The sequence below is a fragment of the Pseudorca crassidens genome, chromosome 2 (assembly GCF_039906515.1).
Source record: "Pseudorca crassidens isolate mPseCra1 chromosome 2, mPseCra1.hap1, whole genome shotgun sequence".
NCBI classification, from domain to species: domain Eukaryota; kingdom Metazoa; phylum Chordata; class Mammalia; order Artiodactyla; family Delphinidae; genus Pseudorca; species Pseudorca crassidens.
This window is the reverse complement of record NC_090297.1, coordinates 140,801,915-140,827,849: the sequence shown is the minus strand read 5'-3', so window position 1 is coordinate 140,827,849 and position 25,935 is coordinate 140,801,915. Positions and strand designations below refer to the sequence as shown.

The window sequence follows — 25,935 nt, the reverse complement described above, 5'->3', positions numbered from 1 at the left end:
CCACATTGAGTTCCTGTTTTCTTTGTAATTAGGGTGGTCTCATTTAGGGACGCCTAACGTCTGGCAAACAGAAATTGTGAAGATTTGGGTCTGTTTACACCGGACTAGGGGTCTGCGACTCCTAATTCTTCTAAGCCTAGAGTACCCTGTCTGTATGTTGCACGTTAAATGATAGTAATTTCTGCTCTGTTTTCTAGTCATCTGCCTTCAAAGGCCTATGTCTTTAATGATAACTTCCTGCACTTGTTCTGAGTCTGTCTCGCTCTGGTCCGTTTTGTGTTCACAAGAACGAATGGATGCATAAGGCAGCGCTGGAAACACAGTGCACGTGCAGTAAATGTTTAATATATACGACTTCTTTCTAAAAGTTGGACTTTGATAGAAAATCTATTAAGACCTTATAAATACCTGTAGTAGACTCTCAAATAAGAAAGTTCCTCACAATGGTGACTTGAATATCATTGAAGAAATATTAAGAGCATAGTAATTACCATTAGTAAAATACAAACCATCTGTTGTGTGTCCTGGTTTACCAGGTTGTGTGTCTTGGTTTTTTTTGGGGGGGTGGGCGGGCGGTGCGGGATTGGTAACTGGTTTTTGCTAAGTGGATTGAAAGTTCTGAAGAAGTTTTCATTTAAAAAAAATAAATAAAATTACCAAGGAGAATTGATGTTGAAAATTAATTCTCTGAATCCCAACACTGAATATAGTGCACTGCATTCTATGTGTTAATTTACAGAATAAATATTGAGCGTATTCTATGTGCTTCTAATGTGTTGAACAGTACACTATCAGTCGCTTCCCTTGGAAAGTTAACATGTTTATTTTTACATAAATTTAGTAATTTTATATGTTCAGGCATTATTTTGGCTATTTTAAGACAAACCTTTTTAAAGCAAAGCAGTTTTTAACCTAAATATTTTTTTCTCCATTTAATAAATATATTTTTTTGGTCTGCTTTATGCCAAGAAGTCTACTGATGTGTGGGGAAAATACTATGATAAGTGAGACATGTTGCCTGCCTTGAAGAATTTCATAATCTTGTGGAATAGGCAGAAAAATAATTTGTTAACACCCTCTCAGGCCTTATTTTCTTTTGTCATTTTACATATGTCAGTTGGAAATGTTGGATTAAAGTCCTTTTCTGTACTCGATCTATTTATCTTTACTCAAATTCTCTCTTATTTGGAGTGTGGGTCCCAATACTATGTCTTAAATTTTAAAATCAAGGTTATCAAAAATAAGTAGCAGTGTCGACAGTGTGTACATGTATGTTTGATTTTTTTTTTTTTTTTCCTCTGATCATCTGTAGAACAACAGTACTTTGAGATAGAGAAGAGGCTGTCCCACAGTCAGGAGAGACTTGTGAATGAAACCCGAGAGTGCCAAAGCTTGCGGCTTGAGCTGGAGAAGCTCAGTAAGTATTTAATTATATCTTTCTAATATTAGAGTATTGAGGTCTTCAGATCCTCCTTTGTATGCTTTGGAAACATTTATTTACTGTATATGAAAATACTGATTGTCCTTGTTTTCATTTCTGGTAATATCATGTTTTTTTCTTTCAGTGTGATTTTTTTTCATTCAGTGGTAAAGACTTTGAAAGAGTCCAGGGCTTAATGGTCAGGAGGCATGGGTTCTAATTCTGACTGCTATTAAAAACTCTTATGTCATATGTAAATCATAACAGTGTTTGATTATTGTTTATAAAATGGCTAGAGCCACTTGTCTATCTACTTAAACAGCTGTACAGGTCAAATGAGGTATATATGAAAGCATTTTGAAAAGGCTGAAGCATTATCCAACTGAAAAAGTAAAGAGAGTTACTTAATTATTTTTATGTTGTTGAAAAATTAAAGCCTATTAGTTCCATTATTATATTCATGTTTTAACTCTTGTTATGATATTTATAACTACTTATGAACCTCAGGATGTAATTTCCTCTTTAAGGCCTAATTCCATTGAAAGATGAACAGCTGTTTTTCTTCTTAATTAATTTTCTTACATCATTAAGTCCTAGAAAGTACACAAGATCTTAAAGGTCCTGACATTTCTTGGGAGGATGATGTGTTTTTTGTGCCTTGTTTACAGAGAAAAAAGCGAATGTCAGGAAGATCTTTATAGAGTAGGGGCATAATATTTGTTATTAGGTATAGCTGGATTTTAATTTCATTGGGAATGCAAGAAGCTAATAATTAAGAGAATGGCTGAAACATTAGTCTTCTTTCTTAACCAAGTCCATGCCCATCAGCTGTATGTTTGAGTCAAAACCCTTTTCAACTAATTTTGGCACATCTCATTTTTAAAACATGTGATGTATACATATGATGGTATGTATATATGTGTAATGAGGGTATGAATACTTGAGTAGCTACATCTGATTTATCACCTGTACACAGTTTTGTCTTGGCATAAAAAAAAAGGTTTGTAGAGCAAAAGTGCTAAAAAATTTCAAGAAAATGACTGTGATCCCAGCTTCTTTTATGAGATCCGGAAAAGGGAGAGGGAGGAGAAGATGGGGATAAACCTAGATAGACATGCCTTCCTGGGGTGTACAGTTTATATTTTTATATTTTTTTAGTTTGGAAGCAGTAAATAACATTAAAATGACAGAAAATGTGGACAAATTTAGCAGGTTTTTTGTTTTTCTTTTAATAAACGAATTGTTTAACTTGGAAGTAATAATAATGTATTTGTTCATTAAATTACCAGCACATAACATAGACGTGTTTCAGTGGAAGAAAGTTTCAGAAAGTATACTCTTCCTAATTATTGGAATATGTTTAGAAGAGAAACTTTAGGGGAGATAACTCATTATGAGTAGAGATTGTGGGACTGAAAATTCAGTATCAAGCATAGCTCTTTTTAGCGTGGTAAACCAGCTGAATTAGTTATCCATTATTGTGATTTACTCTGTATACATTTCATGTAGTTTAAATGTTATTTATTCTCTTGATTTTGCCTTTTTTCACTTAATTTTTGAATTTGCAAATACAATTAATTCACTTTTTTATGATTGATTTAGAAGATGTCATTGAAAAATAAGGAAATTGGTAATTGCAAATACTTTTTCCTAAAAATGTTGGCTAAAATGATCACAAATAAGATTTTGAAGACAGGATAGCATATTTAAAACTTTGTACTAGAAATACAGTAAATTTGGGTTGTACTTACGAATTTGGAATGCAGTGTTGTGCAGCTCTACCTTTCTGAAACTTAGTTTCTTAATTTCAAAACGTGTATGGGTGGCCATTGAATACAAACTGTCATCGCAAATTTTAAGCTTATGTACGTGTGTTCATAAAATTCCTTTTATCCAGACAGTCAACTGAAGGTGCTAACTGAGAAAAACAAAGAACTTGAAGTGGCTCAGGATCGCAATATTGCCATTCAGGTAAAAGTTATTCCTGTGAATAAAGCTAATTGTAAACCTGATACTTGAGGAAGTTTTCTATTCTGATTGTGCTTATTGGTTATTTAGTCAGTGGGAAGATGAAATATGTTCAGTTAGGAGAAGCTACTAACAAAAATGTATATACATAAATTCCTTAATAGGATTTTATGTTTTAATGATTGATTGTATATTCCTTTTACTTGTTAGAATATGTAAGTTCTTGATATAAAAAAACACTTGCTTTTAGCTGTGTAGCTCTTAAGTCATGATTTAAAAAAAATTTTTTTGCATTATAAGTGCCATAAATCTGTAAGTAGGGTAGATATTCATAGATCCATCTGGCTGTCTATCCACCCACTTACCTACCTATCTTCCTTCCATTCTTTTAGAAATTATGTATTTAATGCTTACTATTGCCTAGGCATTATTTCAAGTATTGTGATACAGTTGGGGATATGTGTGAATCCACATTGGTAATCATTTCCTTAGAGTAGTGATTAAGAATAACAGATTGAATATGATTACAAGGATTGCGGGCCAGTTTGTTTAATAAAGTGGTCATACCCAATGATTCTTTGATCAGATAGACCTTTAGACTCTTGCCATTGCTTTTTAAAAATTTGCGTTTGATTTGAGGTTAAAAGATATTTGATATATGGAAGACACTTATAGTGGGAAAGAGTGATAGACTTGATCCAATAGAAATTTTAAATTTTCTACATAAAAAGAATCAAATAAAGACGCAGACCTCCTAGAGAACGGACTTGGGGTTATTGGGAGGGGGAAGGGTGAGCTGTGACAGGGCGAGAGAGAGTCATGGACATATACACACTAACAAACGTAGTAAGGTAGATAGCTAGTGGGAAGCAGCCGCATGGCACAGGGATATTGGCTCGGTGCTTTGTGACAGCCTGGAGGGGTGGGATAGGGAGGGTGGGAGGGAGGGAGACGCGGGAGGGAAAAGATATGGGAACATATGTATATGTATAACTGATTCACTTTGTTGTAGAGCAGAAACTAACACACCATTGTAAAGCAATTATACCCCAATAAAGATGTTAAAAAAAAAAAAGAATTAAAAAGCAAATAAATCATAGAAAGTATTTTCTCAATAAAAATATGACTATATATATCCTTAATACATGACTACTTTCAAATTATAAGAAAAATTATTCAAAGGGGGAAATGGGCAAAGGTTTTTAAAACCAGACAGGAAACTGTACAAATAGCCAATAGCAATATGAAATATTATTCTACTTCACTTGTAATCAGAAAAATGCAGATAATGCAACAATGTAATTATTTTTCACCTCCCCATGTTAACACTGATTTTTTTGTTTCTCTTTTTTTTTTTTTAAAGCATAATCTTCACTTCTGGCATAAGTGGCTTCAGATTGGCAATTATGACTTCAAGAAAAGCCTATAAATTGCCGTTGTCTTGCTGCAAAGCAATTTGACAAAATATATTAAGAGTTTTAAATAATTCTGTTTCTGGGGATCTTTCTTGAGAAATAATTTGAGCCAAGGTGCAGTGATATTCATTAAAGTTTTATTTTATAACAGCAAAAATTAGAAGTAAATTAAGTTTCTTATAAAGGCTTGTTGAAGTAATTATATAATTATATGACACTTTCAAGTGATTAAAAAGTGACATGGGAAATTTTTTTGTGAGTCTAGGAAGAATAATTTTTAAAAACCCAAAATATGAACAGAAGTGTTGAGATTATGGGTAGTTTTTAAACATTTTTATGTATAAGCCATAAGTAAGAAAACCAACCATTTTTAAACCACTGCTAATGTTAACTAAGGTGCCAATTCCATGTTCATTTCTATATATTTGATCAACTTGATTTTCTTATTTAAATGTTTTATGCTAACTCCTTTATATGACAGAGCCAGTTTACAAGGACAAAGGAAGAATTAGAAGCTGAGAAAAGAGACTTAATTAGAACCAATGAGAGACTATCTCAAGAACTTGAATATTTAACAGGTATGAAAAAGGACCTTAGTCTCTAACTTCACTCTTTTCTTTCTCTTCTAACAGTGCTAAGATTTAATCCCCAGTCCATTTCTATTAGCTGGTGTTTGTCATAGCTCAGAATAGAGTTCAGAGTAATATCCTGTTGTTTCTCCTACTCATTTATCTCTAGATCATTCTGAGCCCTTAAAGAGGTGTCTATAGACAAGTACACAAATGAAAAACATCTGAAGGAATTTGGACCAAGGTTTATGAACTACAGTATTATTTATAGTATCAAATTGGAAACTGTTCAGATGTTCAGTTGTAGAGGCTGAACTCCTTTTGATACAGACGCACTTGCTGGTATAAGCTGTCCACAAGCATTCAATATAAGAACCTAAAAGGAGAGCCCGTATTTAAAAGCACAGGCTGAAAGAATTAGGAAGCAAGAATATAAGATATTTAGACATAGAATATAATATGTAATACAGTTGATGTATTCAAGTGAATGTGACTCTTAAGCAGTTTAGTGGTATCCAGTTCCCTTTGGTTCCTTTTTATAAGATTTTTCAGAATTTTTATTTCTACTGAAGGAAGAATTTTCAAATACTTATGTTACTGTACAATAATAGTCAATTAGTAACTATTCTCAGAAAAATTAATTCAAAGTATTTGTTGATGATTTTGATCAGCTAGTGGGTAAGTAAAATTAAATTTTTTCATAAAAACCTTCATGTAAGGAATACAAAAATAATTAAGTATGTATATTCCTGCTGTTTTGAATGTAAGGTTTTAATATGTATCATTGCTTTTTAACTTAAGAAATGGCTAATTTGTGAAATTTTAATAGATTTTTGGTTAATATGAGGGAATTAATGTTAATATTGTATATTTAGCTTTAGATACTGCATTTAAAATAAGATAACCAGTATAATTTACATGCTTGGTTGGATGCATGAATTTGACTTCATCATCTATTTGTTAAAATTAAATTTGTGATTAAGTATGGCAGAAACAAGTTAAAATAGAAGAGTTGAGAACTACTTATATAAATGTTTGTATTCCTAGAGATGCATTTTTGATGTTTGGTTCCTCTGACCATTCATTAGTCATTTTCACATTCTCTTCTGACCTTTCTAGAGGATGTTAAACGTCTAAGTGAAAAACTTAAAGAAAGCAATGCAACAAAGGGTGAGCTTCAGTTAAAATTCGATGAACTTCAAGCTTCTGATGTTTCTGTTAAGGTGAGAAACAAACAATTTCTAATGCATAGAATACAACTTTTGATTAAAACTCACCTAAATTAAATTTTAAATATAAGCAAGTTATCTATAAATGAATTAAAAGCTATATTTTTTTAATATCAAGGAATTAAGTTTTAAGACAATTTTAATTGAACTGTTTTGCTTATATGATGTTTGTTTCATATTGTTCTTACCTGATTCTCTTTTCTGTTAAGAGTCCATGCAAATACTTATTTCTGTTGTAAAAGTTCTGCTTGTGTACCTTAGCTATACACAAAATCTTTTGAATAACCGTATACTATATTTAACTGTAAACCTTTTTTTCTTGGATTTCCTTAGTATCGAGAAAAACGCTTGGAGCAAGAAAAGGAGTTGTTACATAATCAGAATACTTGGCTGAATACAGAGTTGAAGACCAAAACTGATGAACTTCTGGCTCTCGGAAGAGATAAAGGAAATGAAATTCTTGAGCTTAAATGTAATCTTGAAAACAAAAAAGAGGAGGTAATTTAGTAAAATTGTATCTTTATGTTAGTTACAGTTTACATTTGTGTGCCAGCTTATACAAATTTATTCAGTAGAGTACCAAATTAAATATATTGTAAGATTAGGGGTCAATGTGAAGGACATAACTCATAAACATTTGGCCTAGGAAATTAACCAGTTACATTTTTTTTTATCAGATTATAATTGATTTACAATGCTGTGTTAGTTTCTACTGTACAATGAAGTGAATCAGCTATATGTATACATATTTCCTCTTGGACCTCCCTCCCATCCCCCATCCCACCCATCTAGATTATCACAGAGCACTGAGCTGAGTTCCCTGAGCTATACAGCAGGTTGCCACTAGCTCTCTTTTTTACACATGGTAGTGTATTTATGTCAAACCTAATCTCCCAGTTCATCCACCCTCCACTTCCCCCACTGTGTCCACATATCCATTCTCTACGTTCCTGCCCTGGATATAGGTTCATCGGTACTATTTTTCTAGATTCTACATGTATGCGTTAATATACAATATTTGTTTTCTCTTTCTGACTTGCATTTAAATAAAGAACTTACATATCCTTGGATGAATTTTCATACTATCTACTGTCTTAATGGTGTGTCCTTCCTAAGACACATGTTTAAGAAGTGGTGGTGAGTTTCTCTGAGCTAAAACTAAACATGTTGTTCTGTGAGCTATTTTTCATTTTCTTAAACATTCATATTTTATGTAAAATGCTTTTTTGGGTGTGGGGGATTATTTTGCTTTTACTTGGCAGCTAAACTTTATTTATTTTTAACATCTTTATTGGAGTATAATTGCTTTATAATTGTGTGTTAGTTTCTGCTGTATAACAGAGTGTATCAGCTATACGTATACACATATCCCCATATCTCCTCCCTCTTGCGTCTCCCTCCCACCCTCCCTATCCCACCCATCTAGGTGGTCACAAAACACCAAGCTGATCTCCCTGTGTTACGCGCCTGCTTCCCACTAGCTATCTATTTTACATTTGGTAGTGTATATATATCCATGCCACTCTCTCACTTTCTCCCAGCTTACCCTCCCCCTCCCCGTGTCCTCAAGTCCATTTTCTACATCTGCGTCTTTATTCCTGTCCTGCGCTTAGGTTCTTCAGAACCATATTTTCTTTTTTTTTTTAGATTCCATATATATGTTTTAGCATACGGTATTTGTTTTTTTCTTTCTCACTTGCTTCACTCTGTATGACTGACTCTAGGTCCATCCACCTTACTAGAAATAACTCAGTTTCATTTCTTTATATGGCTGAGTAATATTCCATTGTATATATGTGCCACATCTTCTTTATCCATTCATCTGTCGATGGACACTTAGGTTGCTTCCATGTCCTGGCTACTGTAAATAGAGCTGCAATGAACATTGTAGTACATGATTCTTTTTGAATTATGGTTTTCTCAGGGTATATGCCCAGTAGTGGGATTTCAGGGTCATATGTTAGTTCTATTTTTAGTTTTTTCAGAAACCTCCATACTGTTCTCCATAGTGGCTGTATCAGTTTACATTCCCACCAACAGTGCAACAGGATTCCCTTTTCTCCACACCCTCTCCAGCATTTATTGTTTGTAGATTTTTTGATGGTGGCCATTCTGACTGGTGTGAGATGATATCTCATTGTAGTTTTGATATGCATTTCTCTAACGATTAGTGATGTTGAGCATCCTTTCATGTGTGTGTTGGCAATCTGTATATCTTCTTTGGAGAAATGTCTATTTAGGTCTTCTGCCCATTTTTGGATTGGGTTGTTTGTTTTATTAATATTGAGCTGCATGAGCTGCTTGTGTATTTTGGAGATTAATCATTTGTCCATTTCTTCGTTTGCAGATATTTTCTCCCATTTTGAGGGTTATCTTTTCATATTTTTTATGGTTTCCTTTGCTGTGCAAATGCTTTGAAGTTTCATTAGGTCCCATTTGTTTATTTTTGTTTTTATTTCCATTTCTCTAAGAGGTGGGTCAAAAGGGATCTTGCTGTGATTTATGTCATAGAGTGTTCTGCCTATGGTTTCCTCTAAGAGTTTGATAGTGTCTGGCCTTACATTTAGGTCTCCAATCCATTTTGAGTTTATTTTTGTGTATGGTGTTAGGGAGTGTTCTAATTTCATTCCTCTACATGTAGCTGTCTAGTTTTCCCAGCACCACTTATTGAAGGGGCTGTCTTTTCTCCATTATATTCTTTTCTTGCCTCCTTTATCAAAGATAAGGTGACCATACGTGCGTGGGTTTATCTCTGGGCTTTCTATCCTGTTCCATTGATCTGTATTTCTCTTTTTGTGCCACTACCATACTGTCTTGATTACTGTAGCTTTGTATTATAGTCTGAAGTCACAGAGCCTGATTCCTCTAGCTCCGTTGTTCTTTCACACGATTGCTTTGGCTATCAGGGTCTTTTGTGTTTCCATACAAATTGTGAATTTTTTTGTTCTAGTTCTGTGAAAAATGCCACTGGTAGTTTGATAGGGATTGCATTGAATCTGTAGATAGCTTTGGGTGGTATTGTTATTTTCACAGTGTTGATTCTTCCAGTCCAAGAACATGATATATCTCTCCATCTGTTTGTATCATCTTTAATTTCTTTCTTCGGTGTCTTATAGTTTGCTGCATACAGGTCTTTTGTCTCCTTAGGTATGTTTATTCCTAGGTATTTTATCGTTTTTGTCGCAATGGTAAATGGGAATGTTTCCTTAATTTCTCTTGCAGAGTTTTCATCATTAGCATAGGAATGCAAGAGATTTCTTTGCATTAATTTTGTATTCTGCTAATTTACCAAATTCATTGGTTAGCTCTAGTAGTTTTCTGCTAGCACCTTTAGGATTCTCTATGTATAGTATCATGTCATCTGCAAACAGTGACACCTTTACTTCTTCTCTTCCGATTTGGATTCCTTTTATTTCTTTTTCTTCTGATTGCTGTGGCTAAAACTTCCAAAACTATGTTGAATAATAGTGGTGAGAGTGGGCAACCTTGCTTGTTCCTGATCTTAGTGGAAATGGTTTCAGTTTTTCACCATTGAGGATGATGTTGGCTGTGGGTTTCTCATATATGGCCTTTGTTTTATTGAGGTAAGTTCCCTCTCTGCCTGCTTTTTGGAGGTTTTTTTAATCATAAATGGGTGTTAATTTTGTTGAAAGCTTTTTCTGCATCTAGTTAGATGATCATATGGCTTTTCTCCTTCAGTTTGTTAATGTGGTGTATCATATTGATTGATTTACGTATATTGAAGAATCCTTGCATTCCTGCAATAAACCGAGCTTGATCACGGTGTATGATCCTTTTAATGTGCTGTTGCATTCTGTTTGCTAGTGTTTTGTTGAGGATTTTTACGTCTGTATTCATCAGTGATGTTGGCCTGTAGTTTTCTCTTTTTGTGACATCTTTGTCTGGTTTTGACATCAGGGTGATGACGGCCTCATAGAATAAGTTTGGTAGTGTTCCTCCCACTGCTGTATTTTGGAAGAGTTTGAGAAGGATAGGTGTTAGCTCTTCTCTAAATGTTTGATAGAATTCACCTGTAAAGTTATCTGGTTTTTTGTTTTTTTTGTTTTTGTTTGCTTTTGTTTGCTGGAAGATTTTTAATCACAGTTTCAATTTCAGTGCTTGTGATTGGTCCGTTCATATTTTCTGTTTCTTCCTAGTTCAGGCTCAGAAGGTTATGCTTTTCTGAGAATTTTTCCATTTCTTCCAGATTGTGCATTTTATTGGCATATAGTTGCTTATAATAATCTCTCATGATCCATTGTATTTCTGCAGTTTCAGTTGTTACTTCTCCTTTTTCATTTCTGATTCTATTGATTTGAGTTTTCTCCCTTTTCATCTTGATGAGTCTGGCTAATGGTTATCAATTTTTTTTATCTTCTCAAAGAACCAGAGTTTAGTTTTATTGATCTTTGCTATCATTTCCTTCATTTATTTCTGATCTGATCTTTATGATTTCTTTCCTTCTGCTCACTTTGGCATTGTTTTGTTCTTCTTTCTCTAATTGCTTTTGGTGCAAGGTTAGGTTGTTTATTTGAGATGTTTCTTGTTTCTTGAGGGAGGATTGTATTGCTATAAACTTCCCTCTAACAACTGCTTTTGCTGCATGCCATAGGTTTTGGGTCGTCATGTTTTCATTGTCATTTGTTTCTAGGTATTTTTTGATTTCCTCAGTGATATCTTAGTTATTTAGCAGTGTATTGTTTAGCCTCCATGTGTTTGTATTTTTAACAGATTTTTTTTCTATAATTGATACGTAGTTTCATAGCATGTGGTCGGAAACGATACTTGATATGATTTCAGTTTTCTTAAATTACCAAGGCTTGCTTTGTGACCGAATATATGATCTATCCTGGAGAATGTTCCATGAGCACTTGAGAAGAAAGTGTATTCTGTTGTTTTTGGATGGAATGTCCTATAAATATCAATTAAGTCCATCTTATTTAATGTATCATTTAAAGCTTGTGTTTCCTTATTTATTTTCATCTTAGATGATCTGTCCGTTGGTGAAAGTGGGGTGTTAATGTCCCCTAGCATGATTCTGTTACTGTCAATTTCCCCTTCTATGGCTGTTAGCATTTGCCTTATGTATGTACGTGTTCCTATGTTGGGTGCATAAATATTTACAATTGTTATATCTTCTTCTTGGGTTGATCCCTTCATCATTATGTAGTGCCCTTCTATGTCTCCTATAATAGGCTTTATTTTAAAGTCTATTTTGTGTGATATTGGAATTGCTACTCCCGCTTTCTTTTGATTTCCATTTGCGTGGAATATCTTTTTCCATCCCCTCACTTTCAGTCTGTATGTGTCCCTAGGTCTGAAGTGGGTCTCTTGTAGACAGCATATATACTGGTCTTGTTTCTGTATCCATTCAGCCAGTCTGTGTCTTATGGTTGGAGCATTTAATCCATTTACATTTAAGGTAATTATCGATATGTATGTTTCTGTTACCATTTTCTTAATTGTTTTGGGTTTGTTATTGTAGGTCTTTTCCTTTTTTTGTGTTTCCTGCCTATAGAAGTTCCTTTAGCATTTGTTGTAAAGCTGGTTTGGTGGTGCTGAATTCGCTTAGCTTTTGCTTGTCTGTAAAGGTTTTAATTTCTCCGTTGAATCTGAATGAGATCCTTGCTGGGTAGGGTAATCTTGATTGTAGTTTTTTCCGATTTGTCACTTTAAATAGATCCTGCCACACCTTTTGGTTTGCAGAGTTTCTGCTGAGAAATCAGCTGTTAACCTTATGGAGATTCCCTTGTATGTTATTTGTTGCTTTTCCCTTGCTGCTTTTAATATTTTTTCTTTGTATTTAGTTTTTGATAGTTTGATTAGTATGTGTCTTGGCGTGATTCTCTTTGGATTTATCCTTTATGGAACTCTCTGGCTTCCTGGAGTTTATTCAGTATTTCCTTTCCCATGTTAGGGCAGTTTTCAACTATCATCTCTTTAAATATTTTCTCAGTCCCTTTCTTTATCTCTTCTTCTTCTGGGACCCCTATAATTTGAATGTTGATGAATTTCATGTTGTCCCATAGGTCTCTGAGACTGTCCTCAATTCTTTTCATTGTTTTCTTTATTCTGCTCTGCAGTAGTTATTTCCTCTATTTTATCTTCCAGGTCACTTATCTGTTCTTCTGCCGCAGTTATTCTGCTATTGATTCCTTATAGAGAATTTTAAATTTCATTTATTGTGTTGTTCATCATTGTTTGCTCTTTAGTTCTTCTTGGTCCTTGTGAAACGTTTCTTGTATTTTCTTCATTCTATTTCCAAGATTTTGGATCATCTTTACTAACATTACTGTGAATTCTTTTTCAGGTAGACTGCCTATTTCCTCTTCATTTGTTTGGTCTGGTGGGTTTTGCTTGCTCCTTCATCTACCCTGTGTTTCTCTGTCTTCTCATTTTGCTTAACTTACTGTGTTTGTGGTGTCGTTTTCGCAAGCTGCAGGTTTGTAATTCCTGTTGTTTTTCGTGTCTGCCCCTAGTGTGTAACGTTGGTTCTTTAGGTTGTGTGGGCTTCCTGGTGGAGTGGACTGGTGTCTGTGTTCTGGTGGATGAGGCTGGACCTTGTCTTTCTGGTGGGCAGGACTGCATCTGGTGGTATGTTTTGGGGTGTCTGTGAGCTTATTATGATTTTAGTCAGCCTCTCTGCTAATGGGTGGGGTTGTGTTCCTTTCTTACTAGTTGTTTGGCATGGGGTGTCCAGCACTGGAGCTTGCTATTTGTTGAGTGGAGCTGGGTCTTAGCACTGAGATGGAGATCTCTGGGAGAGCTTTCACCATTTGATATTATGTGGGGCCGGGAGGTCTCTGGTGGACCAATGTTCTGAACTCGGTTCTCCCACCTCAGAGGCTCACGCTTGACACCGGCCGGAGCACCAAGACCCTGTCATCCACACAGCTCAGAAGAAAAGGGAGGGAAAAAAAAGAAAGGAAGAAAGAAAGAAAAATAAATTAATTAAATTAAATTAAGTTATTAAGATAAATAACAAAAAAAAATATTGAAAGTAAAAAATAAAAAAGGAAAGAAAGAAGAGAGCAATGAAACCAATAAACAAATCCACCAATGATAACAAGTGCTAAAAACTATACCAAAAAAAAAAAAGAAAGAAAATAGACAGAACCCTAGGATAAATGGCAAAAGCAAAGCTATACAGACAAAATCACAAAAGAAGCATACACACACACTCACAAAAAGAGAAAAAGGAAAAATATATATATACAAAAAAAAAGGGAGAGGGCAACCAAATCAGTAAACAAATCTACCAATGATAATAAGTTCTAAATATTAAACTAAGATAAACATAAAACCAGAAACAAATTAGATGCAGAAAGCAAACCCCAAGTCTACAATTACTCTCAATGTCCACTGCCTCAATTTTGGGATGATTCATTGTCCATTCAGGTATTCCACAGATGCAGGGTACATCAAGTTGATTGTGGAGCTTTAATCCGCTGCTCCTGAGGCTGCTGGGAGAAATTTCCCTTTCTCTTCTTTGTTCGCACAGCTCCTGGGGTTCAGCTTTGGATTTGGACCCACCTCTGCGTGTAGGTAGCCTGCGGGCGTCTGTTCCCCACCCAGACAGGACAGGGTTAAAGTAGCAGCTGATTAGGGGGCTCTGGCTCACTCAGTCCTGGTACTTGGCAGCTTTATACCAAATTAATTTCAGTTAATACAACATCCTTCCCCGCAACCAACTCTACTTCTTTGTTTCTAGGTTTCTAGAATGGAAGAACAGATGAATGGCTTGAAAACATCAAATGAGAATCTTCAAAAGCATGTAGAGGATCTGTTGACCAAACTGAAAGAGGTGTAGTTGACCAGTTTAAAATGTCTCTTTTACAAAAATATTGTAACACTTACGAAGCTATTGATTTATAAAATGATTTCATATTTTGAACCATTCCTGGCACCACAAAATGGCCAGGGCACTTTCATAGGATGTAACTAGGCTAAAATTGCTAGAATCAGTTACATACTGTATCCAAAGTACTGTCTAAAAACGAGTATGGTTAATTTTAATGACATTTAAATATCCTACTTTAAGATAAAAATATCATTAACATTTTATCCTTAAGATAATTTATCTCTATAATGACAACTGATTTTAATTTTAGTGTTTTAGTCTTCATCTCTTTACTTTCAAAACTGAATTTTTTATCTTGGCATTTGATAAGCATTCTAAATTCAGTTCAAATCAGACTGTTCTAATTTGGTTTTTGGTGTTGGCTTTTTTTTTCCCCCTCAGGCCAAGGAACAGCAGGCCAGTATGGAAGAGAAATTCCACAATGAATTAAATGCTCACATAAAACTCTCTAATCTTTACAAGGTAGGTACCGTACCATATGCTTTAGTGTCCTAATGTTGCATTATTGGATGTTGGGTAACTTTTTTAAGATTAAATTTTAGAGTGCTGCTGATGATTCAGAGGCAAAGAGCAATGAACTGACCCGAGCAGTGGATGAATTACACAAACTTTTGAAGGAAGCTGGAGAAGGTAAGACTTTCCAATTATGGGAAGATTATTTTGTTTTTAGATAGAAGGTACTGTTTTCTTTACCCTTCTGTAGATTTTTGGATTTGGAGGTCAGATACCTTATTAGGGACAAAATTTGATATAGAAGAAAGATCCTTAGTTCAAGAAATTTTAAATTCTATTTTCAGCAAATATTTGAAAATATAAGTAGCTAACATTTTTCTGTTTCATTTGATAACCTTATATATATATTCTGATTGTAATAGGAAATTTTTCTTCCATTTTTGAAACGTTTCCTTTGATAAATACATATAGGTTTATAGTTTGGGTACTCTCTTGATCCATAAATAAGCCTTACTTTTTAAGTTATAATGTATTTTAAAGTCTTTGATTTCATATATTCCTGCTTTTTTTTAATGTAAGTTATTTATGTATGATCTTTTCCAGGCATTTCCTATGTTCTAGACATCTAAGATCAGATTAAAACCAAAGAGACACTTAGAGCCACTTTTTTTATAATTTGAGTTCCCCTATTTTCCCCTCTTATAAAAGGGACATCAAAAGGAGAAATAGATTGACTAGGCCAGGACACCTCAGGAATTATAAGTACATCAAGAGCTTCCAGTGGGTAATAACTGTCAACCACAGCCTCTGTAGAATTTAATATTGTGTGCTGACTATTCTGTTACATTCTGTAACTTAAAGATTTTAATTATGTGCTTGATTATTCTGTCTCTAAAAATGTTTTTAGCCAATAAAGCAATACAAGATCATCTTCTAGAAGTAGAGGAATCTAAAGATCAAATGGAAAAAGAAATGCTTGAGAAAATAAGGAAATTAGAGAAGGAATTAGAGAATGCAAATGACCTGCTTTCTGCCACAAAACGTAAAGGTATGGATTAATAGATGCTTATTAAAGGTTTGAAATACTAGAACTTCCCTACATAGTCCTCACTTAACTTCACTAATAGTGTTTGTCATGTTGTGATGTAGGAAACTCATTAAGTTATAGCATTACAATTTATTTATTTTTAGTTCTGCGTTACTTTATCTGTATCTTTATTGTATTGTTAGGTATAAGTACCATTTGATCACACATAATTGTGTGTCAATTTCCAGAATAGTTTTAACTATAATTACTGCATGGTTTTTAGAATTGTGTTACTTGTCATATTTTATATAGTCTTCATAGGAATTTATATGTAATGTACAGTAGGTATCACTTTTACTTGTAAGAAATATTAGTGGCTTTACTTTGAAATTTTACAAAAATATACTCGATTTCTGTGTGTTGGCTCAGGGGCCATCTTGTCTGAAGAAGAGCTTGCAGCCATGTCTCCTACTGCAGCAGCCGTAGCTAAGATAGTGAAACCTGGCATGAAGCTAACTGAGGTAAAAATGGTATTAAATCTTGTTATTTTCCTTCAGCAAAAGTGTTCACATCTCTCTGACACTTATGCCCCAGAAAAATTATTCTTAAAATTGCCTAGTGATTAACGGATCGTTTTAGGGAAAGCTTTCTTACTTTTTTTGTTTGTTTGTTTGTTTTTAGTTGTGCCTCATGGGCTCCTTAGTTGTGGCATGCAAACTCTTGGTCCCCGGACCAGGGATCGAATCTGGGCCCCCTGTTTTGGGAGCGTGGAGTCTTAACCACTGTGCCACCAGGGAAGTCCCCAGGAAAGGCTTTCTTGGTTCCTGGTTCTGTGTAACATACAGTAAAGATTTCCATCTTGTGTAATTGCTAATGAATGTTTATGAAGAAGCTAGACAAACTGTGTATATCTGTTATGCTTAGGTTTGAAATGACCCCTCTTCTTCTTTCAGCTGTATAATGCTTATGTGGAAACTCAGGATCAGCTGCTTTTGGAGAAACTAGAGAACAAAAGAATTAATAAGTATCTAGATGAAATAGTGAAAGAAGTTGAAGCCAAAGCACCAATTTTGAAACGCCAACGTGAGGAGTATGAACGTGCCCAGAAAGCTGTGGCAAGTTTATCTGTTAAGCTTGAACAAGCTATGAAGGTTGGTTCCATTCCTAAATTTTAACTGTAGAAAAAATACATATGAGAAACCATTTACTAGATAGGGTAGTTCTTTCTTAGAATTAAAGAATTTAAGTTAAAAGGCTAACCACTTTTTCAGTGATAGGGTAATTATATATTTTAGAACTTGTCATTACATTATTAAACATCTGTAATTGCAAAATGTTTTATCTTTATTCAGCTAACATTGAAAACCTTTAGCATTTTTTAAGACATTTGGGATGATTTCTGTAGGGTTCTCTAGTGGATGATAAATAGCCAAATCTCCCTGGGCTACTCTTCAGATTAAAATAACAATCTCTGTTAATAGAACCTTTCTAAATTTAGCAATAGTCATTTTTTGTCAGGCAATTCTGATATTCTGTCTAGAAATGACAATATTGTTTGACTTACCATTGAAAAGAATTCCTTTTTTTAAATATCGTTTCACAATTTGGCAAATCTTTATATACATTATTTTGTTACTGTTCCTTTGCATATTAGAAGTACTAAAGAAGTTTGTAAATATTCTTTACCTCTTAAGATTCCTTTTTAATAGGTAATGGTTTAAAAAGAGTATTTATATGCTGATAATGTTGTTTTTAGGATACAACTGTTATTACTGAGAAATCTTCAAGATTTATTAAGCAAGTTTTATTGGGGAAAATCAGCTAAATCAACTTGTATCTAAACTGATAATTTTTTTTGAGAGTATAAATATATTGTATAAATAAATTGTATCCTTAATTCACCTTAAACTTTTGTTGCTGTTGTTATTACAATTTAGATGTCAGTTTAAATCAGGGTGTATTGTGTCTAATGTTCTCTTTCTCCTAAATCAAATGATGTCTAGCAGTCTTGCCTTGACAGAATATTAGGTTTTAGACACACCTCTGCCCCTTTGATGTGGTTTAAAAAGAGGTCCTTTGGATCTACTTGACTTTCTCACTGTTGAGAGTGAGCATTTTGCTTGGAGCTTATTGTCTGAAGGAGGTAGTAAAGTAGAGGGGCTTAAAAATTAGATAATAGCAGCTGTTCATTGTGGGGGAAACCTATTTGTTAATTCATCACTAACATACAGGCACAGTAATAAACACAGACATTTTTCATAACTGCCGAAGACTTTAAAGATAATTTCTGTATGTTTTTCATAGCTGAATCTTCTGTCCATAACATACATCATGTCCAGTCTAGATTCTGTGGTGCTTATTTGTTAGATTCTTAGAGTTTTATAGCCAGATTACTTCCTTCCTTGGCATCTTAATTTATCCCAGTTTGAACTCAGTAGATTTGTGTCGTTACCATCTTTCATGAATATTTGCCTGCTTCATTTTGTCAACTGAAATTGGTTTATCCATGTTCCCTGAGGGCACTGTGCTCAGAGGTACTTTAAACACCAGGAAAAATATGAGCCATCTTTCACTCGAATAGTGTGTAAAACATTAGTATGTGAAAACAGTACATTAAGAAGCAAATTTTGTATAAATTTGAGATAAAACATAAGATTTCAAAGATATTTTTTGCTTACATCAAGCTCCTTAAAACTGTGCCCCTAAATCCCTAATGATATTGTGATGCTAAACTTTACAGAGCACTGCAATATGCTGTAATTTCTTTCCTTTTTTTAACAGCCTTGTTACATTGGCTGCTGCTTCTTTAGAATTAATTCCTGATGCATTTTTAATAAAACCAAGTCTTTTATGCATCTTACCCAACATTTTTTACTTTTAAAATTTATTACCAGATAGTATAATAATGATCATCATTGTAATGCAGTCCTTTGTTTTTGTCTTAGTAACGAAGCTTTTGAGAGTATTTCTCTGATATCATTTGATAATACACTATGAATTTGGTGTGGCTGTAACATTGTAGTTCACAGTTAACTTAGGGGGAATTCCTCATCATTATCGTACAGTGATGAACATTATAATGAGCAATATTTGAGATATTAAGAAATACATGTATTCCTATTTTTAAGAAATTTCTCTTTAGAGGCTAGTATATTATATAGAATTTTTTTATTTATAAGTTGATTACTGTGGTATTTGAGCACTGAATATTTTTGTTGTTTGTGTAACTGCTATTTATATAGATCTTAGAAGGAAAAACAATTTTCATTTGACTTTTCATTTTAAAGGAGATTCAGCGATTGCAGGAGGACACAGATAAAGCCAATAAACATTCATCTGTGCTTGAAAGAGACAATCAAAGAATGGAAGTACAAATAAAAGATCTTTCACAACAGGTTAGAATTTTTTGTTTCTTTTCCTGTATTTTTTCCCTGAACTGACTGCCTAGTAGTGTTTGAATCTGTTTGCAGGTATGTAAGGTAGAACTAGCACATACGAAATTCTCATCAACTAAGAAAACCACTCTAGCAGAATTGCAGCCTAGTCATTGTTTTCCCGTAGCTGCTCCCCCTTCTCTTTTCCTTATGTGTTTGATAAATTTTCAAATTGAAGGTACTGGTTGTAATAAATGAAGTAATTCAAAGGTAAATAAAAGTTTTCTTCCCCTGCCCAAGTCCCAGAGTTAACAGAATGGTGTTATTCTTTCACCAATGGTGTATTCTTTCACGTCTTCTTATATGTACAGATACACAAGAGCATATGTAAACATATGTAAACATTCTTTGTTTTTACTAAAATACAATCATGCATTTTGTATATGCATCTATAAATGCATTACCCTACCACTTTTTTATTTAACTGGTTTGGAAATGTAGGTCTGTTTTGTTCATATATTTTACCCTAATTTTTGTGTGTGGGTATACACACGTACACACAAACATAGATAAAAATTTCACATGAATGAAATTAACATCTATTTTTCATGCTCCCCTTCTGCCCCACCACATAATACATATATAAGCATGCGAGTGCAAGCATACACGCACACACACACACAAAATGGGTATATATTTCTGTGTGTTTTATTTGGTCTTTGTTTTAGAAAAATGGAACCATGCTTCTGGAATCTGTTTTTTAAAAAAATAGTAGTTTTCATTACGTACGTCCATAGAAATGAAAAATAAATTTTTCCATTAAGGTTTTCTTTATTTAGGCCTTAATATCTAAAATGATAAGCTTGATGTTTTGTTTTTCAAGATAATTTAATACTAAGTTGACAGTGTTCATAAAGTAACATTGTCATTTGAAAATTTTTACTTTTCTTCTAAACATTTCCAGAATCGAAGCCAATACTATTTGATAACATATTAAAACCCTTTTTTAGATTAGAGTGCTTCTAATGGAACTTGAAGAAGCGAGGGGTAACCATGTAATCCGTGATGAGGAAGTAAGCTCTGCTGATATAAGTAGTTCATCTGAAGTAATATCACAGCACCTAGTATCTTACAGAAACATTGAAGAGCTTCAACAGCAAAATCAACGTCTCTTAGTGGCCCTTCGGGAACTTGGGGAAACCAGAGAAAGAGAAGAACAAGAAACAACTTCATCCAAGTAAGCAATAGACTACTTTGGTTTATTCAGCAAACATTTATTGAAACCTTTTGTGTGCCCCTAACAGTGCTGGATATTGGGAATATAGTGATTTAGGAGAAAAAAAACAGCTGAGCAACAATACCCAAAAAAACAAAAATTCTACTCTCAGGGACCTCAGTTTGTGGATGAGACTGATAATAGATAAAATAGATAATAAGATCAATAAATAGATAATTTTAGTTCAGTGTGATTAGTGCTGTAATAGATGAGCCTATCCATGGGAGCGTAGGGTATGAGACCCAGCCTAGATTTTAGGGAACAGGCCAGGCTTCATGGAGAAGATATTTAAGGAATTACAGTAAAGAATTTTTTGGGAAAAAATGGTTTTGGTACTAGAGGAGGAAGAATGGCTATGAAAGTAAGAAGACTGGAGTTTGGACTCAGTGGAATTGGTTTAATTTTTGCAAACAAATTTTTCAGATGACGTTGGTGAGTGTCTGTGTCCTATATGGTGGGGGTTTTAAAAGTGATTCTTAAAATAGCAGCAGAAGAAAGAAAGGATAAGAGAGATGAAAATACTGTGCTTAATGATAGGCGATAAAATGCTTAGTCAATTTGCAATAGAAATTATGACTGCCTCTCAATCTCAGTCCTGTGAAATAGACTGATTTCTTTTCCTGCAGAATAACTGAGCTTCAGCTCAAACTTGAGAGCGCCCTCGCTGAACTGGAACAACTCCGTGAATCACGACGACATCAAATGCAGCTTGTTGATTCCATAGTTCGTCAGCGTGATATGTACCGTATTTTGTTGTCACAGACAACAGGAGTTACCATTCCTTTACAAGGTACGTTTTTATACGTATCTTAAAAGTTTCCAAGTATTTTGGGGAAATATTTCTGAAATATATATTAGGGAATGGATTTCGCAATATAACTAGTATCTACTTTAACAGTGCTAACTTCAAATTTGACTACCATATATGAGTGATCATAGCACGTCATCAATTCTAAAATATGTTAGGTAAGAAAAATGCTGATCATTGTTGAAAAATATGCATCTGAGAGGCAATGAATTACAGTGTTTATTCTGGTTATGTTTTGACATTTAATCTGCAAAAATTACCTTTATTTAACTAGAAGTCATAAATAACTTTAATAAATTGTTTAGTAGGTTCTTTGTCTCATAATTTCTATAATCTTATGATTTCATTTAAATGAGTCAGCTTGTTTTTTGGTAATGACGTATTTTGTGAAGAAATGTTACATCATTCTTTTTACGTTTCTGAAGCTTCAAGCTTAGATGATAGTTCTCTTGTGTCAACTCAAAAACGTTCAAGTACATCACAGACTGTTTCCACTCCTACTCCAGTACCTGTAATTGAGTCAGCAGAGGCTATAGAAGCCAAGGCTGCCCTTAAACAGGTAAAGACCCCACCTTTACAGCTTTATCTTGGGTCAGGTTTTTTGAGAACATGGACTATCATCTTCTAATAATTTCTCCAATATTTAGTTGCAGGAAATTTTTGAGAACTACAAAAAAGAAAAGGCAGATAATGAAAAAATGCAGAATGAGCAGCTTGAGAAACTTCAGGAGCAAGTCACAGATTTGCGATCACAAAATACCAAAATTTCTACCCAGCTAGATTTTGCTTCTAAACGGTAAATTTTCTTTTCAAAAATTAAGTCTAAACGGTATACTTAGTTTTCAGTTGAATCAAATTCAAGTGTTAATTTGCAATAGTGTTACTTTTTTTTGGTGGATTCTGATCCAGGATGAGATGTACAGGGGTTCATTTTTTACTTTTGGTTAATGATTTTCCTGGATATTGCTAAGGAGTCCAGGTAGTTATTTAGTTAAGTTGAAGTTCATGTAAGGAATGTTGCTATTTTTCCTTCCTGAGATTAAAGAAGATACTGTTTCCATAGGACTTAATTATTTTAAGTAAGGAAGATAAGAGAACTGTGAGCAAATTCAGCCTTTTCTAGTCTAGGTAGAAGAGAAGCAGGCTCTAGCGAGTTAATTTTGGGAAAATTCACTTTCTTGGTCACTTAACAAAGGAATAATGGTAAATTTCATTCCATAGTTATTACCAGAGCCATTGAATACTTGTTAGTTTATCAAGTTAGGAGAAAACTTATTTCTTTGTATACTACATGGTCAAACTGTTTTTGTAAGTATATGACAAGAAGTTGTCTCTGTACATTCCAACAGTTTGATATTCCAATAAAAGCACCTTTTTTTCTCCTATGTTGATAGCTCTAGCCAGCCATTTTCTAAGCTTTCAAGCACATAAGAAAATAACATGAAGAATTTTAGAGAGAAAAAAAGGACTGGCAAAAATCCATCACTAACCATGAGTGAATATCTTAAATTGCATACTGTATAGTGATGGGTGTCTCGTGTATCAACATTATATGGCATTATTTTGAATATGATTAGAATACTTGTAAATGAGTAAGATTAAAAAGTTAATTCAGCATGAAATACTGTGTTTAATTAGAATTTGAATTTGACTGCTAAATGTGGAATTTAGAAAAAAGAATGGAGATTTTTACATTATTACACAAGCCACTGTTTTCATATTATTAATCATGTAAAATTAAGTTCTTGTGAAAATCAAGGAACTAAGCTAGGATATAGTACTTCAGTTGCTTATGGAATTTTTTTTTTTCATATAAGTTATGAAATGCTACAAGATAATGTTGAAGGATATCGTCGAGAAATAACATCCCTACACGAGAGAAATCAGAAACTCACTGCAGCAACTCAAAAGCAGGAACAGATCATCAACACAATGACACAAGATTTGAGAGGAGCTAATGAAAAGCTAGCTGTTGCAGAAGTGAGACCAATTTCCGGCATCTCACTTGCGTTATAAGTTGCATTTGACACTTGTTTTTTAATTATTACTTTGCTTTTACTGGTTGGTGTAATGTAGATATTTGAGGTTTGTGAATTACATGTCCTTATCAAATAGTTTCCAGGCATCCACTTGTCCATCAGATCAGTTGGGTGATTGTTTCTAATAAAACTGGAGAGGGAAAGAAGTTTGTTTGTCTAGACTAAGATTGTCTTACAGATTTTCCATTTCAAAATAAATTTGTAAGTCACTGTTGCTCTAGTTACAACAAAGGCAGTGGGTGAATATTTTATCCATTCTTATTTCTAATAAAGGACAGTATAAAAATTTCATTAGCATTGAATTATATTTCTGAATTTCAATGAATAAAATATAATTGATGAAATGAATGATGAATATAAATGTCAATCAGAAATTGACAGTACTTTCAACTAAATTCTAAATTCTTTGAAGATAAATTTTCATACAATGCTTTACTTTTTATAAAATTGTCTCTTACAACTTTTTAATCATTACTTATGAACTAGGTACAGTTGTCCCCCATTTGGCCTATCGAGAAACAGACGCAGAAGCTAAGTAATTTGCCTGTTTTGGGGCCATGATGAGAGATGGGTTGGTTGGGACTTAAAACCTAGCTTTTCTAATTCTGTTGGCTATATTCTTTCATTTTTGTCTTGTACCCACTCCTTTGTGGAGACTAGACAGCAGCACTTTTTCAAACTGGTGGAGTAAGTTTTATGATTGATAGTTTTTGACTCATCCTGAAAATATGAATATTTGAGGATATTGATTTTCAGCGAACCCTCCTATATCCCATGAAACTCAGAGTCTTTATGGGGGAAAAAAGTTTAAATAGATCAGTCAGCACTTTCAAACAGATCCTTAGAAACCAAGCTTAGATTCTAAACTTGCATAATTTAATAGTATGCAGGTATGACTATAGCACAATTTTTCAGTTTTGCCTCTTACACTCTGGCATTTTAGATTTTTTTATTGTTTGTTTTAAAGTCTGATTTGTTAGAGCAAAGATAGTGTATTTGTGGTAATTGCAAGATTTTTTCCTTTGATCTATTAGTATTTCCAATATTTGCTTCATATTTCAATACATGAAACTAAGAGTTGTATTTCCTTATATAGTGAAGAGATGTAGTCTCTACTGTTAGTTTCTAACATTAAGAAATATATAGTAATGAAGAATCATTTTAATTTTATAACTGTGTTATTACATTTGACACATTGCTTTTCAATATTTTTTCTTTAACTTGTATTTGCCTCAAGGTAAGAGCAGAAAATTTGAAAAAGGAAAAGGAAATGCTTAAATTGTCAGAAGTTCGTCTTTCTCAGCAAAGAGAATCTTTGTTGGCTGAACAAAGAGGGCAAAACTTGCTGCTAACTAATCTGCAAACAATTCAGGTAACCAAATAAAAAAGGACATGTAGAAAAATTAAGTTATATTTGAACAATTTTGACATTGTATTTTCTCAGGTTTCTTAATGAGAAAATTCATGTCATTTTTGTCATGCATTATGATCATTGAATTTGAAGTTTATTAAGACGTCAATATTCTAAATAAAACATTTAAAGAAAACTGACTGAAGCCATGCAATTGGCAGTTTTAATCCTCAGGTCTATATTTAGAGTCCTGTACAGTTTAATTGCGTACAAGATTTAATCTTTGGTTTATAGTCTTTAAAACTTCAAGAAATCTGAATGGCCATTGGTAATATGGTTTTTATTTTCCCTATTAAATAGATGTTTTAGTATGGATAATGTCAAATACCTTCTTGGTAAATGTTTTAGATATTAACCTCTTCATGTAGAAATGAGTTGTATTCCCATAATTTTCTATTGCCTTTGGGTTTTCTTTTTGGTGTGGGGGGGGGGTTACTTTTTTCTTAAGTATAACAAAAATCTTTTTTTACCTTAGGGAATATTGGAACGATCTGAAACAGAAACCAAACAAAGGCTTAGTAGCCAGATAGAAAAACTGGAACATGAGATATCCCATCTAAAGAAGAAGTTGGAAAATGAGGTGGAACAAAGGCATACACTTACTAGAAATCTAGATGTGAGTCTGTGTTCTGAATTTCTGTAGAATGTTTATGTTTAAAAATTAAGCTGGTGTGTAGATAAACTGTCATCTCATGTTGAAGCATAGTTTTGAAGAGATCTCTTACAGACTCGTAAGTTTGTCTTGCCTTTTTGTATGCTTAGTAATTTTTGATTGGGTTTTATCCTATTGGGTGCTGGATATTTCTGTATTTCTATAAATCTTGAACTTTGTTCTGGAATGCAGTAAAGTTCATTGAAAATAGTTTGATTCTATTGAATATATTTTTTACGATTTATTAGGCAGGCCCAAAGCAGTGCTCAGTTTAGAACTAATTATTCACTGCTACCAAGCCAGTATCTTCCTGACTACTAGTCCCAGTGCCCAGTGAATTAAGAGCTTTTGCAGTCAGGCTGCTGGAAACAGGCATTATTTATTCCTAATAACTCTCTCTGAGCACCAGAGAGTCTTCATTCAGTCTCTTTGG

At 33.7% G+C, this 25,935-nt stretch overlaps 1 protein-coding gene across 3 annotated transcripts in view; it reads left to right on the top strand.

Moving 5' to 3' along the window:
- TPR (translocated promoter region, nuclear basket protein) overlaps positions 1-25,935 on the top strand; it is a 64,778-nt gene that overhangs the window by 564 nt on the left and 38,279 nt on the right. For all 3 annotated transcript variants that reach the window (XM_067728942.1, XM_067728940.1, XM_067728941.1), the window contains exons 2-20: positions 1,313-1,417; positions 3,318-3,391; positions 5,285-5,381; positions 6,492-6,595; positions 6,935-7,099; positions 14,313-14,405; positions 14,844-14,924; positions 15,005-15,092; positions 15,823-15,963; positions 16,372-16,463; positions 16,896-17,093; positions 19,230-19,337; positions 20,327-20,553; positions 21,219-21,382; positions 21,826-21,959; positions 22,048-22,196; positions 23,218-23,380; positions 24,677-24,811; positions 25,326-25,466. In XM_067728942.1, the coding sequence (XP_067585043.1) occupies positions 1,313-1,417; positions 3,318-3,391; positions 5,285-5,381; positions 6,492-6,595; positions 6,935-7,099; positions 14,313-14,405; positions 14,844-14,924; positions 15,005-15,092; positions 15,823-15,963; positions 16,372-16,463; positions 16,896-17,093; positions 19,230-19,337; positions 20,327-20,553; positions 21,219-21,382; positions 21,826-21,959; positions 22,048-22,196; positions 23,218-23,380; positions 24,677-24,811; positions 25,326-25,466 (2,459 nt within the window). The remainder of the gene's footprint in view (positions 1-1,312; positions 1,418-3,317; positions 3,392-5,284; positions 5,382-6,491; positions 6,596-6,934; positions 7,100-14,312; positions 14,406-14,843; positions 14,925-15,004; positions 15,093-15,822; positions 15,964-16,371; positions 16,464-16,895; positions 17,094-19,229; positions 19,338-20,326; positions 20,554-21,218; positions 21,383-21,825; positions 21,960-22,047; positions 22,197-23,217; positions 23,381-24,676; positions 24,812-25,325; positions 25,467-25,935) is intronic.